At 44.2% G+C, this 26,776-nt stretch overlaps 1 protein-coding gene across 4 annotated transcripts in view; it reads right to left on the bottom strand.

Annotated features, from left to right (window-relative positions):
* Positions 1-332: 332 nt before the first annotated feature.
* The window catches only part of LOC137325297 (nardilysin-like), a 107,250-nt gene continuing 80,806 nt past the window's right edge, over positions 333-26,776 (bottom strand). For 2 of the 4 annotated variants that reach the window (XM_067990220.1, XM_067990221.1), the window contains exons 26-31: positions 23,860-23,912; positions 17,094-17,177; positions 14,463-14,553; positions 6,085-6,201; positions 2,767-2,856; positions 333-1,264 (exon numbers count right to left, since the gene is read on the bottom strand). In XM_067990220.1, the coding sequence (XP_067846321.1) occupies positions 1,076-1,264; positions 2,767-2,856; positions 6,085-6,201; positions 14,463-14,553; positions 17,094-17,177; positions 23,860-23,912 (624 nt within the window). In that variant the 3' untranslated portion in view covers positions 333-1,075. The other 2 variants (XR_010963856.1, XR_010963857.1) reach the window with 2 other exon arrangements.

Here is a 26,776-nt window from a genome sequence, read left to right as displayed (position 1 = left end):
GTTGCAATGAAAGCACACTCCCTTATCCATGATAAAATAATTCAGTTTGATGTGCTAAACCTCCACCAGCGTAAAGTAACTCCAACATAACATTAGAATCCGAACTCTCAGATCTAAATAGTCACATCCATACTTTCTGTACTCTTATCCATGCACATTTGAGAACAGCTAATAAGTTTTTCCCTTCATTATTCCCCCCCCAACTTCCTCCCCACCCCGGCCAAAAAAAGGTAACATTTTCAAGTTGATTCTTGCTGAGGTCTAGTTTTAGATTGCTCTATCAGTTTGCTAAATATCAATGATTAATTTAAGTAAAACACACACAAATTAGCTTTAATGAGTGGGATGTATTTATTCTGGTTACAGAACCAGTAATTCATGAAAACTAAAACTTAATTCACTACTCCCCCACCAAAACTATAAAGCATTAAAACAATACAGGTCCAAAACAATTCACTCAAAGTTCTGTTTAAAGGATTAGAATTTTTTTGCGAATATATCAATTTGGTCTTTGAGAACACCAGCTGGTTGGAGAATTAATCACCACTGAATAAATTAATGATCGCTTCCCATGCAGAACTGGTCTGTTCTATATAGGCAGGTTTGGACAGAAAGCTAATAGGCAAAACATTTGGACAAGTTCAATACTCCTCTCAACCAAACCCACTAGTTAAGAGCAGGCCTACTAGGCACATGGAGCATTCATAATACTTCCTCCTCCTTCAAAAGAATGCTTTGCCAAACTGTTTTAAGTGACATTTTTTCAAAAAAGCAAAGTAATGACAAACCAAACTTCATTATGATCCAAATATTTACTTGCATTTGTGCCTCAATGAATTTTGATGCATCTGCATCATTATTAGGTTATCAGCGAAGTACACAGTCATCAAACTGCACTCTTAAATTAGCTACTTATATTGACAAACTTACATTTGAAATTCCACCAATTTATGGTGGAATGTTTTTCCTCTTAAAGCAAAAACACTAAGAAATAGGATTTCATTTTATACGTAAACTGCATATTCTTAGTAACACACTGCATGTTCTTCCTGTGACTGCTTCCAATTGATAAACATCATTTCAAAATTTTATGGAAGGGGAAAAGTTTGAGTCTTGAAGTAAAAGCATCAATATCATTAATGGGAGTCGTATGTCCCATCAGAGAAGACACAGGTAAGAAAGTAAGCTGAGACACTTCTCCATACATTGGCTTTGTGGAGTCATCAATGGTTTTATCTGGTTCATGTTGCCCATGTCCAATCACCTACAAAACCACAAAACAACAGGATTTAGTACAGTAGGATCCTCCTATTAGGTTTCCTCACATATCAAAAACCGAATTTCAATCTGTTATTTGCATCTTACAGCACTTATTCACCCTCTACAAATGGACAATAAATCACAAAGCTGCACAGTCCACATTTTCAGCTTACTGAAACTGCATTTAAAAAAAATTAAAGCTGCATATGAAAAAGTTCTATCTACCTACTGCTGAAAACCCTTTCAACAGGCAACTCTAAGTGCTTAAAACGAATTTTTTAAATTGATCCTAGCGTAGTCTTCAATAATTGTAATTTGTACAGTTGAATTTAGTCAACTACAAGTTTCCTACAGTAACATGGCCATAATCCAAACTCTGTATACAAATCCGTTAAAACGGATTGTGTGGAACTATCTGTTACAGATTCTCAGCAGGGTAGCTCGACTTTATTTTGCAGGCATGTGCACACACCATTTTATTTTAAATTACCGATGACCAGAACAGACAGCTTGGAGATTTGGTCTTAAGTCCGTATGAAAGCTACCATGTGTCTGTCTTGAGCTTATACTGACACAAAATCTACCCTAGGGGAGTCCTGATTAAAACAACATGGATTCTGCACACACAACTTAGCAAACAGATTTTTGTAATCAGCCAAAGCTGGGTCGAACTGATCTCGTTTGCCTATTAACATATTAATTTTTTTCTCTGTACAAAATTCTTTCCTTGTTTGCTTGAATAAAATTCTGTTTGAACAGCAGTTCTTGGTAAAACAGATGAACTGGAGACTGTACATTCACATTTGTAAGTTTAAAAAAAATGTAATTAGCAGTTTATGCTGAAACACCATTTACAGTACAGGAGCCATTTTATCAAAATACAGTAATCAAATTGGAAATGGAGGATAGACTCGAGAGAGATGGGAATGGAATGTGATTTGGAAAAGCATTGTGCTGAGGAACCCTCTATATTTTGAATGTTAGAACCCTACTATGCAGTAATCGATTAATTTGCAAAACAAAATTTGTGCCGACTGGGAAATAAAACAATTAATTAATTGAAAAAAGTTAACGACAACAGCCCCTAATATGAACAACAATGGTACAGAATGCTCATTACATATCAGAATGCTTTTATCATCGATTACATTTTACAACATATTCTTAAGTGTATTTGAATTTGTGCCAAATTCTTTCAGTATTGATTTACAGTTGTGACAAAGAGTTTGGATAGCACAGGAGGACATAATTCCGGATTAAATCCCAACCGTATGGCTCAGCTACTAATGCATTTGAGGCCATGCACTAAATCATTGGTGGGGGGGGGGGGGGGCGGGGTTTGGACATTTAAAAACAAATAAGGACAATAAAAATGTTTGCACTATTTTGGCATCTCATTCAATCTAAAGCAGATGACATTTCCAGTAATGTCTTTCTACATATGTGGTATATACATAGGAGATAAGTTAAATGTAAGGACAATTCTGGTGAGTGCACTGCACTTACATGAATACTAAGTTTTTTACTCTTGTGTCCCTGGTGGGCTTTGAACCACTCCACCATGTCTGCTTTGGTGAATGACTTAAGAGCTTGAATCTGTTAAAATAAAAGATACCATGGTAATAACACGTTAGTTGCACTTTTTAAATACAATCATATAATTTTGCTAGGGCTGTTCTGAATCAATATTAATCAGAGAAAAAAAACCAAACTAAGAAAAACTTTCTGCTCACTTGCCTGAAATTCTATAACTACTGTATTATGGAAGAAGTTGTAGTGTTCCAACGTACATAGAATGGTGCATGTAGGTCCAAGCCCACATTTCCTCATATACCTTAGTGACCAGTTACAGAATGTTAGTACGAAAGGATTGGGAGGGAGGTCTCCCACTCATCCTCAGCTGAGATATATAAAATGTGGATATTGTAAAAATATAACAATATCCAAATTCTTTAAATATAAAAATATATAGAACTTCAAGTAATATCACAAAACACAGCCAATGCGGTAATCTGCAGTTTTACTGCACAACCCTCAACTATAACCAGTATTTAGCCCTTCTTTACCTCTACCTGCATAGAAAGATGATAAAGAACTTGCATTTGTATAGCACCTTTCATGTCCTAAGAACATCCCAATGCACTTCAGCCAAAGAAGTTCTTTTGAAGTGTAATGAATTTGTTACACTTAGAACCATAGAAAAGATACAGCACAGAAGGGGGCTATTCGGCCCATCGTGTCCGCACCGGCTCGAAGAACAAACAGGTGCCCATTCTAATCCCACCTCCCAGCACCCGGTCCGTAGCCTTGCAGCTTACAGCACTTTAGGTGCAGGTCGAAGTACTTTTTAAAAGAGTTGAGGGTCCCTGTCTCTACCACCAATTCGGGCAGCGAATTCCATACACCCACCACCCTCTGGGTAAAAATGTTCTTCATGTCTCCTCTAATCCTTCTGCCAATCAGCTTAAATCTATGTCCTCTAATTCTTGAACTCTCCGCTAGGGTAATGTAGGCAGATTACCTGACTTATCAGGTCTTCATTCTTTGAATAGGGATCCTTCACATACTATAGGAGTAAAGTCTAACTTGACTAATTTTGGGTAAGCTATAAGCTGGGCATGTACATAAAAATATTAGGATGTTGCTGCAGATAGCAGGTGCTGCACACAGATTCCTGCATCATATAAAACCCAGGACCTGAAGCATGGCCTCAACTCTTTTTAACCTTAAACTGACTATCCATTGATATCTAACTCCCCCACACCCCAACAAATTATACCCTGCAGGGATGCATGGGTGGAATCGTAGCATGAGGAGAATGTATAATGTTTGTGGAATGAAGGAGACTTTACAAGGAAGGTAACCTATCCATCTTCTGTATTATGCATCCTCCACATACCAACAGAAAGAGTAGACATGGGTAATGCAGTAGATGTAATATATTTGGATTTTCAAAAGGCCTTCAATAAGGTCTTATCACATTGTAGACTCATGACTAAGGTCAGAGCATTTGGAGTCAGGGGACAGGTAGCAGAATGGATATCAAGCTGACTACAAAACAGAAAACAGAGAGTAGGGGTTAAGGGTAGCTACTCAGACTGGCAAAAGGTGGGAAGTGGTGTTCCACAGGGATCGGTGCTGGGACCACTGTTTACAATTTACATTAATGATTTGGATTCGGGAATCGGAAGTACAATTACAAAATTTGCAGATGACACCAAATTGGGGGGGGGGGCGGTGTAGTTAATACAAAGGAAGAATGCATCTAAATGCAAGAAGACATTAATAAACTTGAAGAATGGCTATGTAATTGCCAAATGAATTTCAATATAGATAAGTGCGAGGAGGTGCATTTTGGTAGGAAGAATAAGAAGGCTAAATGGGGTAGAGGAGCAAAGGGATCTCAAGGTACAAATATACAAATCATTAGAAGTAGCGATGCAAATTAATAAGGCCATAAAAAAGGCAAACCATGCACTGGGATTCATTTACAGACACATTATAGTGGAGAAAAGAAGTCAGAGATTATCTTTGCTGTCCAGGGTGCTCCTGGAGTGGTGGGTGGTTTTGGCAGAGTAGAGTGATGCTAGATAGTGCTTGATGTAGTTCAGCCAGATCTGGCGATGGATGGCTAAACCAGTTGTGCACTAGATACGCTCAAGTCTGCGTTCCTTGGCCTTGAGGGAGAGAAGTTGGAGGCCACACCAGGGGAATGACCAGGATGGGAGTGTGTAAAGGTTTTACTCAGGACAAGGGCATCAAAGACAGAGGTAAGGGAGTGGTTGAGCAGGTCTACAGCTGCAGAAGTAATGTGGAGAATGGAAGGTCAAAGGCTAGGCAATTGAGAGTTTGAAAGTGCATTTGTAAGTGACTTGGGTGAGTTTTTTTCCCCCCAGAAATGGACACAAAGGAAGTGGGGTCAGAAGTGAGTAAGAGGATATGGATGGTGAGAGATACAAGGAAGTGGTCAGTGATGGCTTGTCTGTGATTGAGACATGGAAGTAGAGAGGCCACATGAGATGCCAAGGTTAGGGGGTGGAGAGTTTATATGGAAGGAGAGGTTTAAAGGAGGACAAGAGGGCAGTCAGAGGAGAGAGGAGAAAGTGAGATGAGATGGAGATTGAAATCATTGAGAATCTGGATTCACTCAGTGCAGAGGCTGAGGGAGGGGGGGGGGGCAGTTGAAAACAAGGATTTTAAAACAAAAGAAAGAGGGGTGGAACAAGGTGAGGTGCTCGAAGGAGGAGAAGGTGCCTGAGGAGTAGAGGGAAAGACCAAGATGCGATTTGGCAATACGGGACAAACTGCCATCATGGTGGTTGAAAGGGCGGGGCAGGGTGGCTGCAGTAAGGGGCAAGGTGTCACCATCCGTGAACTGAGTTCAAGGAAGAAAAATAAAACAAAGGGGAAAAAAAAGACAAAAGAAATAGGGAATTTTGAAGCATTCTTCCCCTACCCATTTCTATTAAATCAACTGATCCATTTAATTGTCTCCCAAATTAAAAGCCAACATATATAAGGAAGTCAAAACTTCCCGTCTTTCCCTTCCTAATTCCTGCAAAATGTAAGTGAAATAGTTAAAGTGGAATTAATGTAATGTGGTCCACTACTAAGAAGATGGCTTATTCTCACAACAGTTATTCAAATTTTTTTTTTAAATAACAAAACTTAAAATGCACAAGCTAGAAATTAGTTCGAATATATTAAAAGAAATAAAATTCTCTGCTGAGTCAAGTAAATTTTCATGAACAGCTTGGCCGTGTAGAATAATGCATTGTTGTTTCCTAAAATTTCTTATTCATACTTAGTATTTTATCTTAATACCTCCAGGGTCAGCCTGTCGAAGAGATATTGTTGCGTAAAAACTTCATCCCAGTTTCTGTCTACTTCTTCTCCTAGATGTGTGTCTTCACACAGTTTAAGCTTTATCAATGCTGTAACCTGTTCAAATAAAAACAGGAGTGAGTTTGCAGTAGTGAAATATTTAATTGGGAATGCAGGGTGGCTGAAACCATAGATTACTCACCTCCAGGTGTAGTATTCCTCAAATCAAGCTATCTTCAACACAAAGGGGAAAGAGGGAAGGAAATCCACTAGAAGATACCTTTCCCTGTAATCATTTTCAGCTTGAACATTTGACCTGTTGGGCATGATATAACCAATATCTGCTATGAATTGTGGCCAGTGTTTTGTAATGGTGAAGTTGACTAACCTTCCCTAAAAGATTGTAGGACTCTAAAGTTGGTATGTACAACACTAAATAAAATGGTTTGGGAGGAAGTTGGAATTTTAAAGGCTAAATGTGATGGAATAATTAAAGATGGAAGCAAAGTTATTTAATGAGTATTTCCAAAAGTATTCATGGAGGAAAATAATCGACAAGGGCATTGTTACTCTTCCATGTGACAATGATTATGGATGAAAGGTCTAGAATACCATTCATGATTTGTTTGATCTACTTAAGAGAAGAGAACTTAACTTGGCCCAAGGTTTATTGCCAAAGACCAACTCTAAAACCAGATTCCTGAAAATCCTTAATCAGGATAGCTGGAAAAACACCAAGGTCTTATTCACAGACACACACTGGAGGAAGCTTTTAATTATTTTGTGATTAATGATGTTCCAAATGGGTGGGAAAGCTGTATCCTTAGCTTGACCTTCAAGAGTTCTTGCCAATTCATGTTGGTGTCTTAGTACCAGATGCAATTTGAAGACAGGGTGATCCTCTGGTGTAAACACCAAGAAGCCAGAGTTACTGGGCTCAATTTTCTCACCCGCAATCGGGTGCGTTCGTGGTGGGGGGGGTTGCGAAAATCCGGGATTCCCGGGACGGGTCTGGAGCCCGGCTCCAACCCGCCCGCTTCCGAGTTCCCCAGTGACGTGCTGACATGCGCGCGCAGCCCCTGCATGTGGGACTCCCGCCGGTAATTGAAGCCGGCGGGGTGCCACTTAAAGTACTTAAACAGGTACTTCAGATCGTTTACAGACTTGATTGACCTGATATTTTAGGAGGGATGGGATTTTGAAATTAACTGAGACTGTTTCCCGTACTGGGGGAAACACTCCCAGTTGAAATGGACGTGTTGCAGCCATCAGCCTGTGGCAGCTGCAAAGGTCCATTTGACAGGTGGGGGGGAAAAGAGACCCTCACGCATTGCAGGAGGCCATTCTGTCACTTTGGACAAAGTTTGGCCTCCACCACCCTCCTCCTAACAATAAAATTCACAAACTTGCATACTTACCCCGGTGTCCAGACACATTTACCTACCTTGCGGACCCCCTCAAACTTCCGGATGGGGGCCGCCGTAGCTGCAGTCATGACCTCCTTGGACAGCAAACAGCATCACCAGCCTCGCCGTCCACCTCTGACACGTGGAGCTCCACAACACAATGCTGTGACACATCCACCTGCACAACAGGAGGGAGGGCAACCGCAGAGAGAGATGCATCGCAGAGGGCACTACCCTCGCCACAGGGTCTACAGATCGAGGCTCAGCTTCCTGGACCTCTCTGAGCAGCAGTGCACATGGAGGCTCAGAGTCACTCGACATGTAGTCGTGGACATCTGCAGCCTCCTTCATGCCGAGCTGCTCCCGGCTGGCCCGAGCACCATCTTCTTACCTGTCGCTGTCAAAGTCACCACTGCCCTCAACAACTTCTCCTCCGCATCCTTCCAGGATGCCACCGGGGACATCGCCAACGTCTCTCAGTCGTCTGCACAAAAGAGCCCTGCAAATACACCTACACCCACTCTGCAGTGACACAATGGGTGGCATCATCCCCCATGAAAGGGACCTATTCCACAAGCCAGTCAAGAATGGACAAGACATGGCAGTAGTGGTGATAATAAGATTTATTGTGCATGTGAAATAAAACAAATATAAATAAAAAACATGACAAATCATCAGACACCCTTGTGCATTCCCTTTGTGCTCACAAAACCTTCGCCTTGCGTGTCCGGGAACCCCTAAGTGGTGCTACTCCTGTGGCTTCAGCAGAGGTAGTGGCAGGTTGCTCTTGTCATGCCCTGACCGATGAGATGCTTTGGGCCGACGCCCTCTGGGTTTCGGTGCCCTTGAGGGCCCCTCCAAAGACTGCTCCACCTGCACAGGGGCAGACTCGGCCACCTAGAGAGGAGGCAGCATTGTGGGTACTGGCTGAGAGGGGAGCAACGGGTGAGACGTGGGAGCGCTTTGAGTGGTGTCCCCACTTCCATGACCCCTTTCACCATCATCCCTCTCGTGGCCCAGGCCCACATCACTCCTTCCACCCTGCTGGACGGCAGTTTGGAGAACTTGTGTGAGGTCTTGGAAGGCTACTTGTAAAGTATCTGTCAACCTGTTCAAGGGGGCAGAATGTTGCTCACCCTGAATCAGGCCATTGTCAGGGCCTGAATGGAGTCATTGTTGAGCCGTGCTTGATGCTCGAGGGAGGCTAGTCTTTCCGTCATCGCACATATTCCCACACCTACCCGCGAAACTATCTCAGAGATGTCTTCATGCGCCTGCGACACTATCTCGGAGATATCCTCCTGTACCTGTGCCACCATTCCCCTCATGCAGGAGTTGGACTCCTCCATCCTCTGCGCGATTGTGGAGAGTGGGCGTGGCACCTGTTCCAGCGCCTCGGCAAATTGCTGCTGCCCCTCGACGACTCTCCTTTTCACGGCTGGCTCCCAGGGTTCAGCATCTGGGTCCAGCTGAGCAGAGCCTGGAGAAGAGTACTCCCACCGACGCGGACTCTCCACTGCTGCCCCTGCCACCAGGGTCTGCTTGTGCTCACATGTGCGTGGTGACTCACCATGTGCAAGCCCAACTAAGTGAGGACAGGGACCCACCGAGGTTTATGTATCTGCGCTGGTGGATGTATGGCTCTGATGTGACGATGGACCCTCAGAGGCTGGCAAGTCCTCTGAGGAATCGCCCTCCACAGTCACGGCGGTCGCAGATGGCCCTGCAAGAGAACAGAAAGCAATATTAGGCATGTGGACAGATGTTGAGGTGCTGCAGATGCCAAGTGATGCTAAGATCATTCGTTATCATGAGTGCTGAGTGTTAGCTTTCTGTCACCGGCCACTTGTGCAATTCCAGCCTCGGCATCCGCCATAGACAGGCACTCCAGCGTGCGGCTGATGTCCAATGCCTGCTCCGCATCCGTTAGGACCATCTGGTGTGGCGGGCTCCCTCCGGTCCGTGCGCTCTTCCGGGCGTTCTGTCATCTCTTCTCCTATCAAGGCAAAACACAGAGGCGTGATTGAGTGATGGTTGCATGGTGAGCCGCTGCATGCATTGGTGTAGGTGGGGTTGTGCGTGAGGGAGATGCATGGGAGGGTGCGTGTGCAACATAGCCATGATATTGCATGAGGATTGGGTTGCGTGGTAGTGTTCGAATGGGGACAGGGGCGGTGAGTACATGTAGGCAAGGTGAGGATGATAGATGAGTGGATGTGAGAAGTGATGCAAGAGCGTTGTGGTGGCAGTGCAGAAGGGGTTGTGTGGTGGTGGAGGTGATGTGGAAGAAGGAGTGTGGGAGAATGCGTAAGTATACTCACTTTGCCTGACCTGGTTAGGTCATTAAATCTCTTCCTGCACTGGACCCAGGCTCGTGGCACATTGCCACAGCTGGTGACCTCTTCGGCCAACTCCAGCCAGGCCTTCTTCGTGGTGGAGGGAGGGCACTTCCTCCCATCAGACGGGAAAAAGATTCCCCTCCTCCTCCTCACCCCATCCAGCAGCAGCTGGAGTGAGGAGTCTGAAAATCTTGGGGCAGCCTTCCCTCTGGCCTGCTCCATGGTTCAGCATTGGTTGTTTGCTGCAGGAGGAGCATTGGTGGACTGCCCTTTTAAATAGGGCTCCTCCAGCTGACAGACCTTACTGCACATGCACACTCCACCCGCCGCGCAGCTTACCAGCGGGAAACCCGGAAGCAAAGGTAAGTGGCTCCAATTAGCTGTAATTGCATGTGGAGCACACTGAGAACCCGCTGCCCTGCGAATATCGAGCCCACTATCTCAGCTGGCAAAAAACTACTTTCCTCTGTTCATAGAATCATAGAAGGTCACAGCACGGATGGAGGCCATTTGGCCCATCGAGTCCGCGCCGGCTCTATTCATGAGCAATCCATCTAGTCCCACTGCCCCACTCTATCCCCATAGCCCTGCACATTTTTTCTTTTCCAGTACTTATCCAGTTCCCTTTTGAAGGCCATGATTGAATCTGTCTCTACCACTCCCTCGGGCAGTGCATTCCAGATCCTAACCACTCGCTGTGTAAAAAAGTTTTTCCTCATATCACCTTTGGTTCTTTTTCCAATCACCTTAAATCTATGCCCTCTGGTTCTTGACCCTTTCGCCAAGGGGAACAGTTTCTCTCTATTCACTCTGTCTAGACCCTTCATGATCTTGTTCCAAGATTTGGGCAGAGATTTGCTCAAAGACCTTCTGGCCTGGTCAATTCCCGGAAGCCACTTCGGACGCAGTCTCGAAGACTTTGACTAAGGTAGGAGGGGGACATCTTGCTCCATGGTGGTTGAATTTTACCTGATGACAATTGGGATCTGAGGAAGAGTATTTTGAGAAAAGAGGCTTTATCTCGTACTGGAGACTAAAAAATGGTCAAGTGGTGAGAAACTTTTATAAGATTTGTAACACTACCGTGTGCAACAGTGCATTTTCAGTTTCAATAACAATGGCCAAATACTGGATTCTGTTAACATATTTTTAACTACTGCCCTTCAGGCTTATTTTTAAACTCTAATAAAACTGCATACATTGTACAAGTTACCAACAGCAAGGATGAACACAAACACAGTAATTTGTGAACAAACACAAACTCTGAATTTACCATGGGAGCAAAATATGCACTCTTATAAGTCTTATCTAAAATAGTTAAAAAGAGTGATCCTCAAGTGACCCACAAAGAGAAAGGAGGACTAAATAAAATTTTAGGCCATCACTGGAGAATCAACTCAATGTTGTAAAAATCAACAACTTGCATTTATAGAGCACCTCTAACATAGTAAAACATCCCATGGCACTTCACAGGAGCATAAATCAGACAAAAATTGATACCAAGCCAAAGAAGGAGACATTAAGACAGGTGACCAAGAGAGTGCTGCTGAAGCGGAGAGGTAAAGGGAGGGAATTCCAGAGCTTAGGGCCTAGAGGGTTGAAGGCATGGCCGCCAATGGTGGGACGAAGAACATGGGGGATGCACAAGATGCCAGAGCTGGAGACAGCTGAAAACAGCTACTTGAAGGTAAATCAATGTCAGAGCAGTGGGAGACATTCAAACGGGTGATTCAAGGGGTTCAGAGTAAACATGTTCCCACAAAGAAAAAGGGAGGAGCTGCCAAATCTAGAGCCCCCTGGATGTCAAGAAGTATTCAGGGTAAGATAAGGCAGAAAAAGAAAGCCTATGATAGACTCTGGAAACTCAATACTACAGAAAGCTTAGAGGAGTATACAAATTGCAGGGGTGAAGTTAAAAAGGAAATTAGGAAAGCAAAGAGAGGCCATGAAAAAATATTAGCAGGTAAAATCAAAGAAAACCCAAAGATGTTTTATAAATACATTAAGAGCAAGAGGATAACTAAGGAAAGAGAATGGCCTACTAGAGACCAAAAAGGTAAACTATGTGTGGAGGCGGAAGATGTGGGTATGGTTCTTAATGAATACTTTGCATCTATCTTCACAAAGGAAAGGGATGATGCAGTGAAAGAGGAAATATTAAGGGGATTAGCATCTTTGAAAGTGGATAAATCACCACGGCCGGATGAAGTGTATCCAGGCTGTTAAAAGAAGCCAGGGAGGAAACAGTGGAGGCTTTAACAATCATTTTCCAAACTTCACTGGATAGAGGCGTAGTGCCGGAGGATTGGAGGACTGCTATCGTTGTACCATTGTTTAAAAAGGGAGCAAAGGATAGACCGAGTAATTACAGGCCAGTCAGCCTTACCTCGGTGGTGGGCAAATTATTGGAATCAATTCTGAGGGACAGGATATAAACTGTCACTTAGAAAGGCACAGACTAATCAAGGACAGTCAGCACGGATGTGTGAGGGGAGGTCGTGTCTGACTAACTTGATTGAATTTTTCGAGGAGGTGACAAGGAGGATTGAAGAGGGCAATTGATGTAGTCTACATGGATTTTAGCAAGGCTTTTGACAAGGTCCCACATGATAGATTGGTCAAAAAAGTAAAGGCCCATGGGATCCAAGGGAATGTAGCAAATTGGATCCAAAATTGGCTCAGTGGCAGGAAGCAAAGGGTAATGGTCAATGGGTGTTTTTGCGAATGGAAGGCTGTTTCCAGTGGGGTGCCGCAGGGCTCGGTACTAGGTCCTTTGCTTTATGTGGTATACATTAACGATTTGGACTTAAACATAGGGGGCATTATTAAGAAATTTGCGGATGACACAAAGATAGGCCGTGTGGTTGATAGTGAGGAGGAAAGCTGCTGTAGACTGTAGGAAGATATCAATGGACTGGTCAGATGGGCAGAAAAGAGACAAATGGAGTTCAATCTGGAGAAGTGTGAGGTAATGCATTTGGGGAGAGCAAACAAGGCAAGGGAGTACACAATAAATGGGAGGATGCTGTAGAGGAAGTGAGGGACCTTGGAGTGCATGTCCACAGATCCCTGAAGGTAGCAGGACATGTAGATAAGGTGGTTAAGAAGGCATACGGAATGCTTTCCTTTATTAGCCGAGGCACAGAATATAAAAGCAGGGATGTTATGCTGGAACTGTATAAAACACTAGGTGGCCACAGCTTGAGTACTGCGCACAGTTCTGGTCACATTACAGGAAGGATGTAATTGCACTGGTGAGGGTGCAGAGGAGATTTACGAGGATGTTGCCAGGACTGGAGAATTTTAGCTCTGATGATAGATTGGAAAGGCTGGGGTTGTTTTCCTCGAAACAGAGGAGGCTGAGGGGTGATTTGATTGAGGTGTACAAAATTATGAGGAGCCTAGATAGAATGGATAGGAAGGACCTATTTCTCTTAGCAGAGGGGCCAATAACTAGGGGGCATAGATTTAAAGTGATTAGTAGAAGGATTAGAGTGGAAATGAGGAAAGAATTTTTCACCCAGAGTGTGGTGGGGGTCTGGAACTCACTGCCTGCGATGGTGGTACAGGCAGAAACCCTCAACTCATTTAAAAAATACCTGGATGTGCACCTGAAGAGCAATGACCTGCAGGGCTACAGACCAAATGCGGGAAAGTGGGATTAGGCTGGGTGGCTCGTTTCTCAGCCAGCACGGACACGATGGGCCGAATGGCCTCCTTCTGTGCCGTAAATTTTCTAAGATTCTATGGAGGAACGCAAAGTTCTTGGAGGGTGGTAAAGCTGGAGAAGGTTACAGAGTTAGAGAGGGGTGAGGCCATGGAGAGATTTGAACACGAGGATGGGAATTTTAAAATTGAGGCGTTGGTGGACCAGAAGCCAATGTAGGTCAGTAAGTACAGGGATGACTTGGTGCATGTTAGGATACGGGCATTAGAGTTTTGGATGAGCTTAAGTTTATGGAGGGTGGAAGATGGGAGGCCGGCCAGAAGAGTGTGGGAATAGGAGTATGGGAGTGGAGGTGACAAAAGCAAGGGTGAGGGTTTCAGCAGCAGAAAGGCTGAGGCGATGTTACGGAGGTGGAAGTAGGCGGTCTTTGTGATGGAGATGATACGGGGTCGGAATCTCAGCTCAGGGTCAAATAGGACACCAAAGTTGTGACCAGTCTGGTGCAGCCTCAGACAGTGACCAGGGAGAGGGATGGAATCGGTGGCTAGGGCACAGAGTTTGTGGCAGGGGCCAAAGACAATGGCTTCAGTCTTCCCATTGTTTAAATTGGAGGAAATTTCGTCTCATGCAGGATTGGAAGTAGGATAAGCAACCTGACAACATAGAGGCAGTGAAGGGGTCGACAGTGCTGGTGGTGAGGTAGAGCTGGGTGCCGTCAGCGTACATGTGGAACCTGATGTGTTTTCAGATAATGTCACAGAGGGGAGGATTGTAGATTAGAAATAGTATATACTGCAGGTACATTTGTTCTCTGTAATATTTATGTAACAGTTCCATTCAAATTTTTTTATTTTAAAAAAAAGGTCCATTGGATGGATGAGATCCAAGTAGAAAAATTGGTCTTAATTCAAGACCATATAATACAGTTTTTTAAAAATTCTTTGTAATACGGTTAATATTCCTCACCTGAGCAGAGAAGGACTCTTGACTCATTGTTGTTAGCTTTTTATAAAAGCTGTAAAGAAATTCTTCAATTTTCTTGTCTACTACTTCAGTGCTGTTTAAGATTTTAAATACAATTAATAACATTGAAATCACAAATCAGTAATGATATCTGGGAAATTAGCTCCTAGTATATGAAACTGAATTTTCATTACAAATGTAACTGTTGAGAGTGGGGAAGGGGGAATTTCTATTCTGTTAAGACTTAAATTAACATAAGGTGGTTTTACAAAATGTCAAGGGGTCCAACAGACCCCGAGCATGTTGCAAACCAGGTTTGACACTCTATGCGGTGTCACAAAGTGGTGGGGACCACCCTCTCACACCTTATCACTTTGGAACCAGGCTAGGTCTTCACTTTGAATTTACACTGCCAATTTAGCATTGGTACAAAATGATTTTTGATTTGCAACAATGCTAAATTGGCAGCATAAATGATCAGAGATTCACTGAAGTACAATTTGATCTTGAACATGACCTCAAGTAATGGAGTTAATTCTGTACAGAACACAGATTGTACAACATTTGATCTGCAATAGGATATATTACATATAAAAATTAGAATTATTCAGCTAGGTAATAATGATTATTATTATGCTTCAGTATTACTAAATAAAAGCTAGACATTCCTGAAAAATGATTTAAGCCTTCCAACATGCACTGTACTGAAAGTAAAACAAGGTATTATATATTAAACTTTAATTTTGTTGCTATAAAACTATTGCTATCTTTTTGACAACATTATAAAGCATGGTATAATTTTAGGGGACTGGATAAAGTTTATGTTGGTGAAGTAATGGGTGGTCTTCTGAGGTTGTGGCTTAGACGCATTGCTAGGCAGAGTAAAAGGAAGGCATCTTACTCTGTATCTGGCTATGGTCTACCTGACCTGGGACTGATTGATGCCAACACTGGGTTAAAAATTGGAAGAGGTGCTCTACTCCTCAGCATAGAATCATACAAAATTTACGGCACAGAAGGAGGCTATTCGGCCCATCGTGTCCGCGCCAGCCGAAAATGAACCACCCAGCCTAATTCCACTTTCCAGCACTTGATTCATAGTCTTGTAGGTCACGGCACATCAGGTGCACATCCAGCTACTTTTTAAATATGAGTTGAGGGTTTCTGCCTCTACCACCCTTTCAGGTAGCGAGTTCCAGACCCCCACCACCCTCTGGGTGAAAAATTTTTTCCTCAGCTCCCCTCTACTCCTTCTACCAATCACTTTAAATCTATGCCCCCTGGTTATTGACCTCACTGGAAAATAGGTCCTTTCTATCGACTCTATCTAGGCCCCTCATAATTTTGTACACCTCAATTAAATCACCCCTCAGCCAAAGAGAACAGCCCCAGCCTATCCAATCTGTCAACACAGCTAAAATTCTCCAGCCCTGGCAACATCCTCATAAATCTCCTCTGCACCCTCTCTAGTGCAATTACATCCTTCCTGTAATGTGGTGACCAGAACTGTACACAGTACTCAAGCTGTGGCCTAACCAGTGTTTTATACAGTTCCAGCATAACCTCCCTGCTCTTATATTCTGTGTCTCGGCTAATAAAGAGAAGTATTCCATATGCCTTTTTAACCATCTTATCTACCTGTCCTGCGACCTTCAGGGATCTGTGGACATATACTCCAAGGTCCCTCACTTCCTCCACACCTTTCAGTATCCTTCCATTTATTGTGTACTCCCTTGCCTTGTTTGCCCTCCCCAAATGCATTACCTCACACTTCTCTGGATTGAATTCCATTTGCCACAATAATCTTTCTCACCATAGCATGCAAAACAATTAAAAAAAGATAATTTCCCGAGAGGTGCCGTGCATTGATACTATCCACACTGTCATGAGTGGTAGGACAATATTTAAGATTTCCTACACAATCTCGGCCATGCTAGCAGGAAAGGTGTTCGTCAAATGCCTGTCGGCTACCCACAGAGAACAAGGAACAAAGAAGAGTCACCACCAATTCCAAGCATTGGAGCACTGGCGAAGGTGTGGGAGCATATTGCCCCGCCCCCTCAACCGGAGAATTAGGGTGAGCCAATACAATCTATACAGAAAAGAGAAAAATGCGTAGAGTGGATAGGCTCCTCATGCCCACATGTCCTTCCTAAAAATCCATTTTCTGTTCCCTGTTCTCCTATCTCCATCCTGCTTGTCCAAATATCTTGCATTCCATTCTTTCCTGGCAGCTTTTCCCATCTATCCCTAGACGGTTCGTTTTCCTCCTTGATGTCTTCTTGCTTGGTCACTTATCTCCAACAGGGACAGCTACCTCTCTTTACTCTGCCTGCTTTAATTGTTCACTCATTGGAATATAAAAATGAGCAACAAAAACTAAAGAAATACTAAAGCTATATGAGAATCTGGAATGGAAGAAACAGTGATGGGGGGGCAGATGATTGAAAAAAGGTGCCCCTTCATTCCCTCCTAATTCAAAATTGTGGCTGGGGAGGGGGTGTCATCCCATTTGACAATATACTTGTAAAATCCTTGCACCAAAACTAATATTCAAAGTCAGTCCACTTCTGTAACCTTCATTGAGCCAAATACTTTTATGATATTACAGAACAAACTACAATCAGAACTCACTTAAACTTTGTTGCCTGTGTTTCCACTGTAATAGAGAATCCCAAGATTCCCGAGGTATTTCGGCAGGTGGGATACACATGGTACCTTAAGTAGAGAATACAAAAATGTATGAAGGAAGCCACTTTTTTTAAATTAATAAAATAAGTAGTCAATATATAGTAATAAGCTGCATATTACAGTTGTTTGTTATAGTGGTGAGGAATATTGACATAATACACAGGTTAGCTTTTTATCAGGCAAAAACATATTGAGGCTACCAGTCTTAAGTAACCCAAGCAGCATCATTTTAGTCTTGACTGAAATTGATTCAATAAGATACGGTAATTTCATTTGAGTACAATTGTTTATTTGAGCCTTGTTTGTACCTGTACCTGAATACCTGTAAAGTCACTATCGTGGGCTATATAAACTTTAGGATAGGCACTAGTGCGTGATGAGCACGAGTAGCAGTTTCTTAAAGATCGCATCGCACTGAAACTTACGAGCAAATTCTCTCAACCAGTAGCAAACTTGCCAAACATTTTCAAGTAGTTTGCAAACTATTTCAAGTCTCATTGGCAATCCAATGAACCAATATCTCCCAATATTTTAAAAGACATTTTCCACTATAAAATACCAGAAGAAAAAGATATTACCATTAGATTCTGATTACAACTTCCTTATAACTAACTATTTAACATTCTGGAAAAGCCAACTTTTTTTTAATTTCTATTTCGCCACCACTTCCCTTGACCCCTCGACTGCCTCCGTGCTGTGAGACTGCTTGTCTGACATCAAGTCCTGAATGAGCCACAACTTCCTCCAGATCAACATCGAAAAGAAAGAACCCAATGTTTTTGACCCTTGCCAGACTCTACTCCCTTAACACCAATTCATCGCCCTCCCTGGCATATTTTCAAGCTGAACCAGACTATTTGTAATTGTGGTATTACATTTGACCCTAAGCTGGGCTTTAAACCCCACATCCCATCCATCACTAAGGTTGCTTATTTCTGCCTCTGCAACATTAGCCTGTCTTGTCCTTTTTCCAATGATGATGTGGAGATGCCGGTCAATTGTAAACAATTTTACAACACCAAGTTATAGTCCAATGATTTTTATTTGAAATCTACAAGCTTTCGGAGGCTTCCTCCTTCCTCAGACAATTACCTGAGGAAGGAGGAAGCCTCCGAAAGCTTGTAGATTTCAAATAAAAATCGTTGGACCAAAGCTTGGTGTTGTAAAATTGTTTACAATTTTTCCAATGATGACAGACCTGCTGTGAATTTCCACCATTTTGTCTGTGTTTTTGTGAATTTCTCCTCCTCCCCACCCAAACACCATTTCCCAACTGAAAGGATGTCATCCCAGTATTGTCCAATACTTCATAATAATTTAAATACTGTATTAGTTGAAAAATCCTGATTGTGCAATGACAAGGAAGGCACAAGGGTTTAAAAATCTTCTGTTGATATTAAGTGTCCAAATATTCTTGAAAACAAAATACATAGCTTTTATTAATGTAGTAATGCAGTGTCCTGTTATTAATCAACACACACACACATTGCTGTACTATTGCAGTATTACTGTGCACATTAAAAAGAATCTTCTTAAAAAAAAAACTTAGTTCTACTCTTTTTCTTCCTTATTCTCTTGTCCACATTTTAATTTTTGATTCATATTTATGTTTAAACACTAAACTTTCCTGTGCTGGTTATAAACTACACTATGCACATCTAGCTTCCAGTCATCTATCTGGAGCTGGGACCCACATTATAAAGTTTGGTTTCTAATTAGCTAAAACAGGTCTCAAAAGCTGTGCTTTTAGATAGAGAGTTAGCTCATTGAAGTTTTGCCTAGCTGTATCATTGGAGCAACCAGGTCAAACTTACTACTTTTCTTCAGGACCAACGTCAAGAACTCCAGCTACAGAAGGTAACTCAATGGCAGCCCAGGGAGCTGGGCGTACAAGAACAAGTTATTTACCCTTAGCCCTTCTTCAGCTATCCACTCTGACTGAAATGGAACTCCCATATCTCTACTGCAACAGTTGTCTCCGAGCCCGATTTCCTCTCTTGTGCCAGACATTAATTTCCCTCAATAAGTCTACTCAAGTCCTCCAAAGATTTATCTGGAGATGCTCTTCCAGCATCTTTCTTGCACTCTTGAAAAAGATACTAGAAGCTGGTTCCCTCTCTGAGCCTGTCTCCCTCTCTGCCCCAACCTTTGTCTTTCTCTATTTTACCAATATGCTCAGTGCTCCACTGAACTTTCCTCGTTTGTCCCTTTAAGTTCTAAATACACCATTCTACACAATTTCGCATCCCTTTAACCCCAATGGTTTGAAATCAAGATTAATTACATAATCTCCCACTCTAAACAGTGGAGCTCCATGGGCTCGATTTTCCAGTGAAGTAGTAGATGCGTTTGGCGCTTCGAAAATCCCGAGCGGGTTCTGAACCCGGCTCCAACCCGCAGACTTCCGGGTTCCGCACTGACGCGTCTGGGTGCGCGCGCGCCTCCCAAATGCGGAAGTCCACCAGCAATTAAAGCCAGCGGGATGATAGTTAAGAGACTTATGTAGATACTTGAAGTACTTAATTTTATCCACATTAAAGCAGGGGTTTAAATATCCTCAGCGTGTTTCCCGTGCTGTGGGAAACACTCCATGTTCTACCAGACGTGTTTGAGCCAGCAGCCAGTTGCACATTCAAATGCTTGATTGACAGATGCGGAGAAAAGGTGAGTTCTTGCTGCAAGGCACTCAGTTCTTTCACACAAACTTTTGGCAGTGAGATCTTTATGTTTTCACTGAAAATTCTTACTTTCCACTCACAATTCTTCTGTTCACATATTTAACAACTTTTCGGACCCCCTCAAACTCATACCATCAGGATGGGAGAGGCACCATAGATGCATTCACCACTACATCTGAGGACGAGCAACATCAGCCTCGCCAGGCACGGCGTGCAGTTCCACCACTCGCAGCTCCACAACACAGTATTGCGCCACAGGCACCTGCACAAGAGCACAGAGGGCAACAAGAGAGAGAGCAACATCGCAGGAGGCACTACCCTCGCCATAGGGTCTACAGACCGAGGCTCAGCTTCCTGGACCTCTGAGAAGCAGTGCATATGGAGGCTCAGAGTGAGTCGCCAGGTAGTCGCAGACATCTGCAGCCTCCTTCATGCCAAACAGCTCCCAGCTGGGCCGAGCGGCATCTCATTACCCGTTGCTGTCAAAGTCAACACTGCCCTCAACTTCTTCGCCTCCGGATCATTCCTGCGTGCCACCAGAGACATCGCCGGGGTCTCAGTCATCTGCACACAAGTGTACAAGGCAGATCACCGACGGCTTGCTTCGCAAGGCCTCGCACTACGTCAACTTCCCCATGGACGACCTCAGCCAGACGGAGAGGGCAGTGGGATTCCACTCTGTGCTGGCTTCCCATGGGTGCAGGGAGCAATCGATTGCACCCATATAGCAATCTGAACATCTCCACACGAGCCAGGACTGTTCGTCAACAGAAAGGGGTATCACTCCATCAAAACTCAGCTCGTTTGTGACCACCGCAAAAGATTCCTTCACGGTGTGTGCCAGATTCCCTGGCAGCTGCCACGATTCCTTCATCCTGAGGGAATCCAACATCCCGCCCCTCTTCCACACACAAAACACCCTCAAGGGCTGGCTCCTCAGGGACAAGGGACACCCCCGCACACGTGGCTCATGACACCTCTGAGGAACCACATCACCAAGCAACAGCGTCAAAATATAACGACAGTCCATCGCCACCAGGTCTAAAATTAAGCATGCTCTGGGCTGCTCAAGATGCGATTTAGGTGCCTTGATCATTCTGGGGGAGCGCTTCAATACGCACCAGACAGAGTGGGACGCATTATAGTAGTGTGTTGTGCCCTGCACAACATGGCACAACAGAGAGAGGTGCCGCTTGAGGAGGCCCCATCCACATTGAGGAGGAGGACGAGGAGACAGAGGAGGAGGAGGATGAAGAAGAACCCATGGGCAGAGCATCGGCTCACCTGGCTGCTCGTGAGGCCAGGGAGTCACTGATATGTGAACGGTTCTCCTAACATCAGACAGTGTGAAGAGTCCAGTCGTCACACCACCTGGAAAGAGCAGAGCCCACACCAGGCCACCCACCCCCCCACCCCTCCCTGCACAAAACAGTCCTGGAACTACACACACACCCACTGTAAAGTGACCCAATGGGTGGCATCAAGTGTCGCCGTTCATGGTGAGCCTGATGAAAGGGCCCCATCACAAAAACCAGTCAAGAATGGGCAAGATGTGGCAGTAGTGGTGACAATCATAACATTTAATGTCACTTTAACAAAAAGCAAATATAAATGAAAAACATGACAGTCTGTCAAACACCCTTGTGCATACCCTTTGTGCTCACAAAACCTATGCCTTTCTCTTACGACTACTTCTACGTGGTGCATCCCCTGTGGCTGCAGCAGAGGTAGTGGCAGGTTGCTCATGTTCATGCCTTGACTGCTTAGATGCTTTGGGCCTACGCCCTCTGGGTTTTGGAGCCCGTGAGGGCCCCTCCAAAGACTGCTCCACCTGCACCTGTGCAGGGGCAGACTCGGCCACCTGGAGGTAGCATCATGGGTACTGGTTGAGAGGGGGGCAATGGGTGAGACGTGGGAGTGCTTTGAGTGGCGTTCCCACATCCATGTCCCCTATCGCCATCATCTCTCCCCTGGGCCAGGGCCACATCACTCCTACCACTCTGCTGGACAACGGTGTGGAGGATATGTGTGAAGCCTTGTAAGGCCAGTGCTCGTGTATCTGCCTGCCTGTTTAAGGCGGCAGAAGTTGTTCACCCTGAGTCCGAACTAATTTTGTTAGGGCCTGAATGGGCTCATTTGTGAGCCGTGCTTGAAGCTCAACGGAGGCCAGCCTTCTCTCCATCGCAGACATTCCTGCACTTACCTGTGGCATTATCTCAGAGAGTTGCTCACATCCCTGTGACACTATCTCAGAGATTCCCTCCCGTACCTGTGCCACCATTCCACTCATGCAGGATCCTCCATCCTCTGCGCTATTGTGGAGAGTGCACGTGGCACCTGTTCCAGTACCTCGCAAATGTGCTGCTGTCCCTCGATCATTCTCCTTTCAAAGGATGGCCGCCGGGGTTCAGCATCTGTGTCCAGCTGAGCAGAGCCTGGAGAGGAGTGCTCCCACCGACGGGGACTCTCCAGAGCTGCCCCTGCCACCAGTGTTTGCTCGTGCTCACGTGTTAGCTGGGTTGGTGACTCACCAGGTGCCAACCCAACTAACTGAGTACTAGGACCCACGGAGGTGTGAGTATCTGCGCTGGTGGATGGCTTGCTCTGATGTGATGGTGTGTCCTCAGAGGCTGGTAGGTCCTCCAAGGAATCGCCCTTTGCCGTCACTGCGATCGCTGAAGGCTCTGTAAGAGAACAGAAGGCAATGTTAAGCATCATCACAGATGTGTCATGTTGCGATGAGCATACTGAGGTGTTCAAGATGGTAAGGCATGTTAACATCAATTCATATTGTGTGTGATGAATGTTAAAGTTGCGTCACCAGACATTTGTTGGGTGCCAGTCTCGTCGTCCCCGAGGGTGCAGCTGAGCTCCAGCACCTCCTGCCCATGTCTGTGAGGACCACTACTTGTTGTGGCCCCCCTATGGTCCTCGCCTTTTCGCGTGCATTTTGCGCCCTCTTCTCCTAGAAGGGGACAAAGAACAGACGTGTGAGTGAGTGATGGTGAAGTGGCTAACCATGAATGTATTGCTTTGGGTGAGGCTGACCGTGAAAGAGGCGCATCAGAGGGTGAGTATGAGACAGAGCCATGACATTGGATGAGGATTGGGGTGAGTGATAGTGGTGGGGTGACCATTGGGGAGGTGAGGAAGTGCAGGTAAGTTGAGGCTGAGCCTTAAGTGGGTGTGAGGAGTGATGTGATAGAATAGTGTTGGCAGTGCAGAATGAGTTGGGGGGTGGAGGCAGTGATGTGGAAGACACAGTGTAGGAGAATGAGTAAGTGTACTCACTTTGACTGACCTAGTTAGGTCATTGAAGCGCTTCCTGCACTGGATCCATGTGCGTGAGATGTTGCTGCTGCTGGTGACCTCCTCTGCCACCTCGAGCCAGGCCTTCTTGGTGGCAGAGGCAGGCCACTTCCTCCCGTCCGCCAGGTAAAACACGTCCCTCCTCCTTCTCATCCCATCCAGTAGCACCTGGAGTGAGGCATTGTTGAATCTTGGAGCAGCCTTGCCCCTGTGCTGCTCCATTGTGGTTTGTGGGTGTTTACTCCAGCAAAAGCCTTTGGAGCAATGGCCCTTTAAATACAGCTCCTCCAGCTAACAGCCGGTGATGTGGGAGCACAGTCTGCCCACTGCGCAGCTTTCCGACGGCAAACCCGGAAGCCACGTTAAGTGGCACCAATTGAATTGCGATTGCGTGGGAAATGGACATTTTTTATTGGTCGGGTTACCTGCGCGCCCATTCACCACCTCCCCCCCCACCCCGCTGCTATCCTGCCTCCACTCTAATATCAGGGCCCATATCATCTTCACTTTTTTCTCTCTTTTTAAATCCTGAGCTTGACATCTCCTAACCATTATTTTCTGATTTAACTAGACTTCACATTTACTCTTTTCAACCTTGGTGACATCATGCAATATGAGCCTTATTCTTTCACCTTATTTTCTCAATAAATTAGAAAAAAAATCTTGCTGGTTGGGACCCAGGCACAATGCACATCATTAAACAGGAGTAGAAAAATATTTACCCAAGTGTTTCTTTTGTCCTCAGAAAATCAAAGCAAGGTTCTTCCATGTGCATCTGAAATTCAGGAACAAAAATATTTCAGCAAAAAAATATCTTGTGCTCTATGCAATATATAGTAGCCATTTTGTTAATTTTTGTGTGTGTGTGTGTGTGTTTGTTTTAGGCCCCCCTTTTATAAGAAGGGGGGATTAGGGTGTGTTCATGTGCAGAAAAACCAAAAAACCCAAAATAAGTGTCAAATTAAAATTTTACTATATCGGTCCAGGATGCATTCCAGTCCCTGCGGTGCCCACCTGTCACGGAAAGCCTCAAGCGTACCGGCAGATACCGCGTGCTCCCTCTCCAGGGCCATTTTGTTAATTGTATCCATGTGATTTATATCAATTAGTGTTAATTGTATTCAGGTGGTGTGTGTCAATTGGGCCCTCTCTTGTATCCATTTATAAGAGAGCTCATGTAAGGTGTGGTGTGAGTGTAGTGTGCAGCTCTGTCATTTCAGTTGAATGTGACCGAAATATTTGTGCCAAATTGGTGGTGATTGATTTATTTTTTGTTCTTGGGATGAAGGCCACAATTATTGTCTGTCCCTAGTTGTCCTCAGAAGGTTATGGTGCATTTCCTTCTTGAACTGCTGCAAATAGTTGCAGTGATGGTGCTCCCATGATAAAATCTACATCAGGGATGCAGGTTTGGCTATATGCCAGGATAAATGCAAGGAAGGCTTATTTGAAACAGGGTCACTGCACTCCCTGATGGACTAGTTGGTAAGTGCAACTCTTGGTACTTAGACATATAGACAAAAGTTCTCTTATCTGTGTTCCAGTTTGGTGTTGAATTAGCTGATCCCAATCGGGGTGCTAATAAAGGCCTTGGCAGCCCTGAGTTAAAGAGGAGTGAAAATAAAATCAGCTAGGGTTGTTACTCTTGATTGTTATCCAGTGACACATGCTGGAAAGTGCAGGTATGTGAATGGACATCAGGTGATGTCAGGATTGAACTCAGATGTGATACCCTCCATAACTGAAAAACCTGCTGACACACAATCTGCAGGCTCACACCTGAAGACAGGACATTTGGATCAGGCTGCCAATGCTAGTGGAATTCTACTTTGGTGGCTTCAGGAGAGATGGGGAGGAAAAATTGCCCTGCCCCAAAAAAGTTTTTTTTAAAAAAACTATAGATTTGAGTTTCACATCAGTTGTAGAGGAAAATCTTTGAGATGACAAAGACCAAATCAGTGAATGTTGGAAAATCTTAACTTGTTAAAGGACAATTGACATTGATTCAGAATGTTTAACTAACCTGCTTTTTTAAAATTGTTACTGAGTGTGGACAGGTAAAATGCAGTTGATAAATAATTGTTTTTTCAAAAGCTTTTGACAAGCTGCCACAACAGAAATCAATAGCTAAAGAGGAGGAGGAGGAGGAGGAGGGGTGGGGCTGATTAGGGAGCATAAAGGAGATCTTTTCATGGAGGCAGAGAGCTTAGCCAATGTACTAAATGAGTACTTAGCATCTGTCTTTGCCAAGGAAGAAGATGCTGCCACAGTCTCAGTAAAGGAAGATATAGTTGAGATACTGGATGAGCTAAAAATTGATAAAGAAGAGATACTTGAAAGGCTAACTGTACTTAAAGTAGAAAAGTCACCTGGTCCAGATGGGATGCATCCTAGGTTGCAGAGGGGAGTAAGGGTGGAAATTGCAGAGGTACTGGCCATAATCTTCCAAATATCCTTAGATATGGGGGTGGTGCCAGAGGACTGGAGAATTGCAAATGTTACACCCTTGTTCAAAAAAGGTGTAAGGATGAATCCAGCAACTACAGGCCAGTCAGTTTAGCCTCAGTGGTGGGGAAACTTCTAGAAACGATAATCCATGACAGAATTAAGTCACTTGGATGAGGGTGAATTGATTAAGGAAAGCCAGCATGGATTTGTTAAAGGCAAATTGTGTTTAACTAACCTGAGAGTTTTTTGATGAGGTAACAGAGAGGATAAATGAGGGCAATGCAGTTGATATGGTGTATACGGACTTTCAAATGATGTATGATAAAGTGCCACATGGTAGGCTTATCAAGATTGCAGCCCAGGGAATAACGGGGGGCAGTAGCAACATTGATACAGAATTGGCTAAGTGACAGGAAACAGAGTAGTGGTGAACAGTTGATTTTCAGACTGGAGGGAGGTGTACAGCGGTGTTAACCAGGGGGCCACTGCCTTTCTTGAGAGAGAGAGAGAGAGAGATAGATATATATATATATAATTAATGACGTGGACTTGAGTGTACAGGACACAATTTCAAAATTTGCAGATAACACAAAACTTAGAAGGAGGATAGTGATAGACTTCAAGAGGATACAGGTGGTGGCATAAGTGGACACATGGCAGATGAAATTTAACGTAGAAAAATGTGAAGTGATACATTTTGGTAGGAAAAATGAGAAGCAGCAATATAAACTAGAGTGCACAACTCAAAGGGGTACAGGAACAGAGATCTGGGGGTATATGTGCACAAATTGTTGAAGGTGGCAGGGCAGGTTGAGAAAGTGGTTTTTAAAAAAGCAATCGGGATCCTGGGCTTTATAAATAGGTGCAGCATACAAAAGTATGCAAGTCATGATGAACCTTTTATAGAACACTGGTTTGGCCACAACTCTAGTATTGTGTCCAGTTCTGGGCACTGCACTTTAGGAAAGATGTGAAGGCCTTAGAAAGGGTGCTGAAGAGATTTACTAGAATGATTCCAGGGATGAGGGACTTCAGTTACGTGGATAGACTTGAAAAGCTGGGGTTGTTTTCCTTGGAACAGAGACTGTTGCGAGGAGATTTGATAGAAGTATTCAAAATCATGAAGGGTCTAGACCGTGTGAAACTGTTCCCATTGGCGGAAGGGTCAAGGAACAGAGGACATAGATTTAA

Source organism: Heptranchias perlo, chromosome 9 (assembly GCF_035084215.1).
Source record: "Heptranchias perlo isolate sHepPer1 chromosome 9, sHepPer1.hap1, whole genome shotgun sequence".
NCBI lineage: Eukaryota > Metazoa > Chordata > Chondrichthyes > Hexanchiformes > Hexanchidae > Heptranchias > Heptranchias perlo.
The sequence above is the reverse complement of the archived record's forward strand: the minus strand, read 5'-3'. Positions and strand labels throughout refer to the sequence as shown.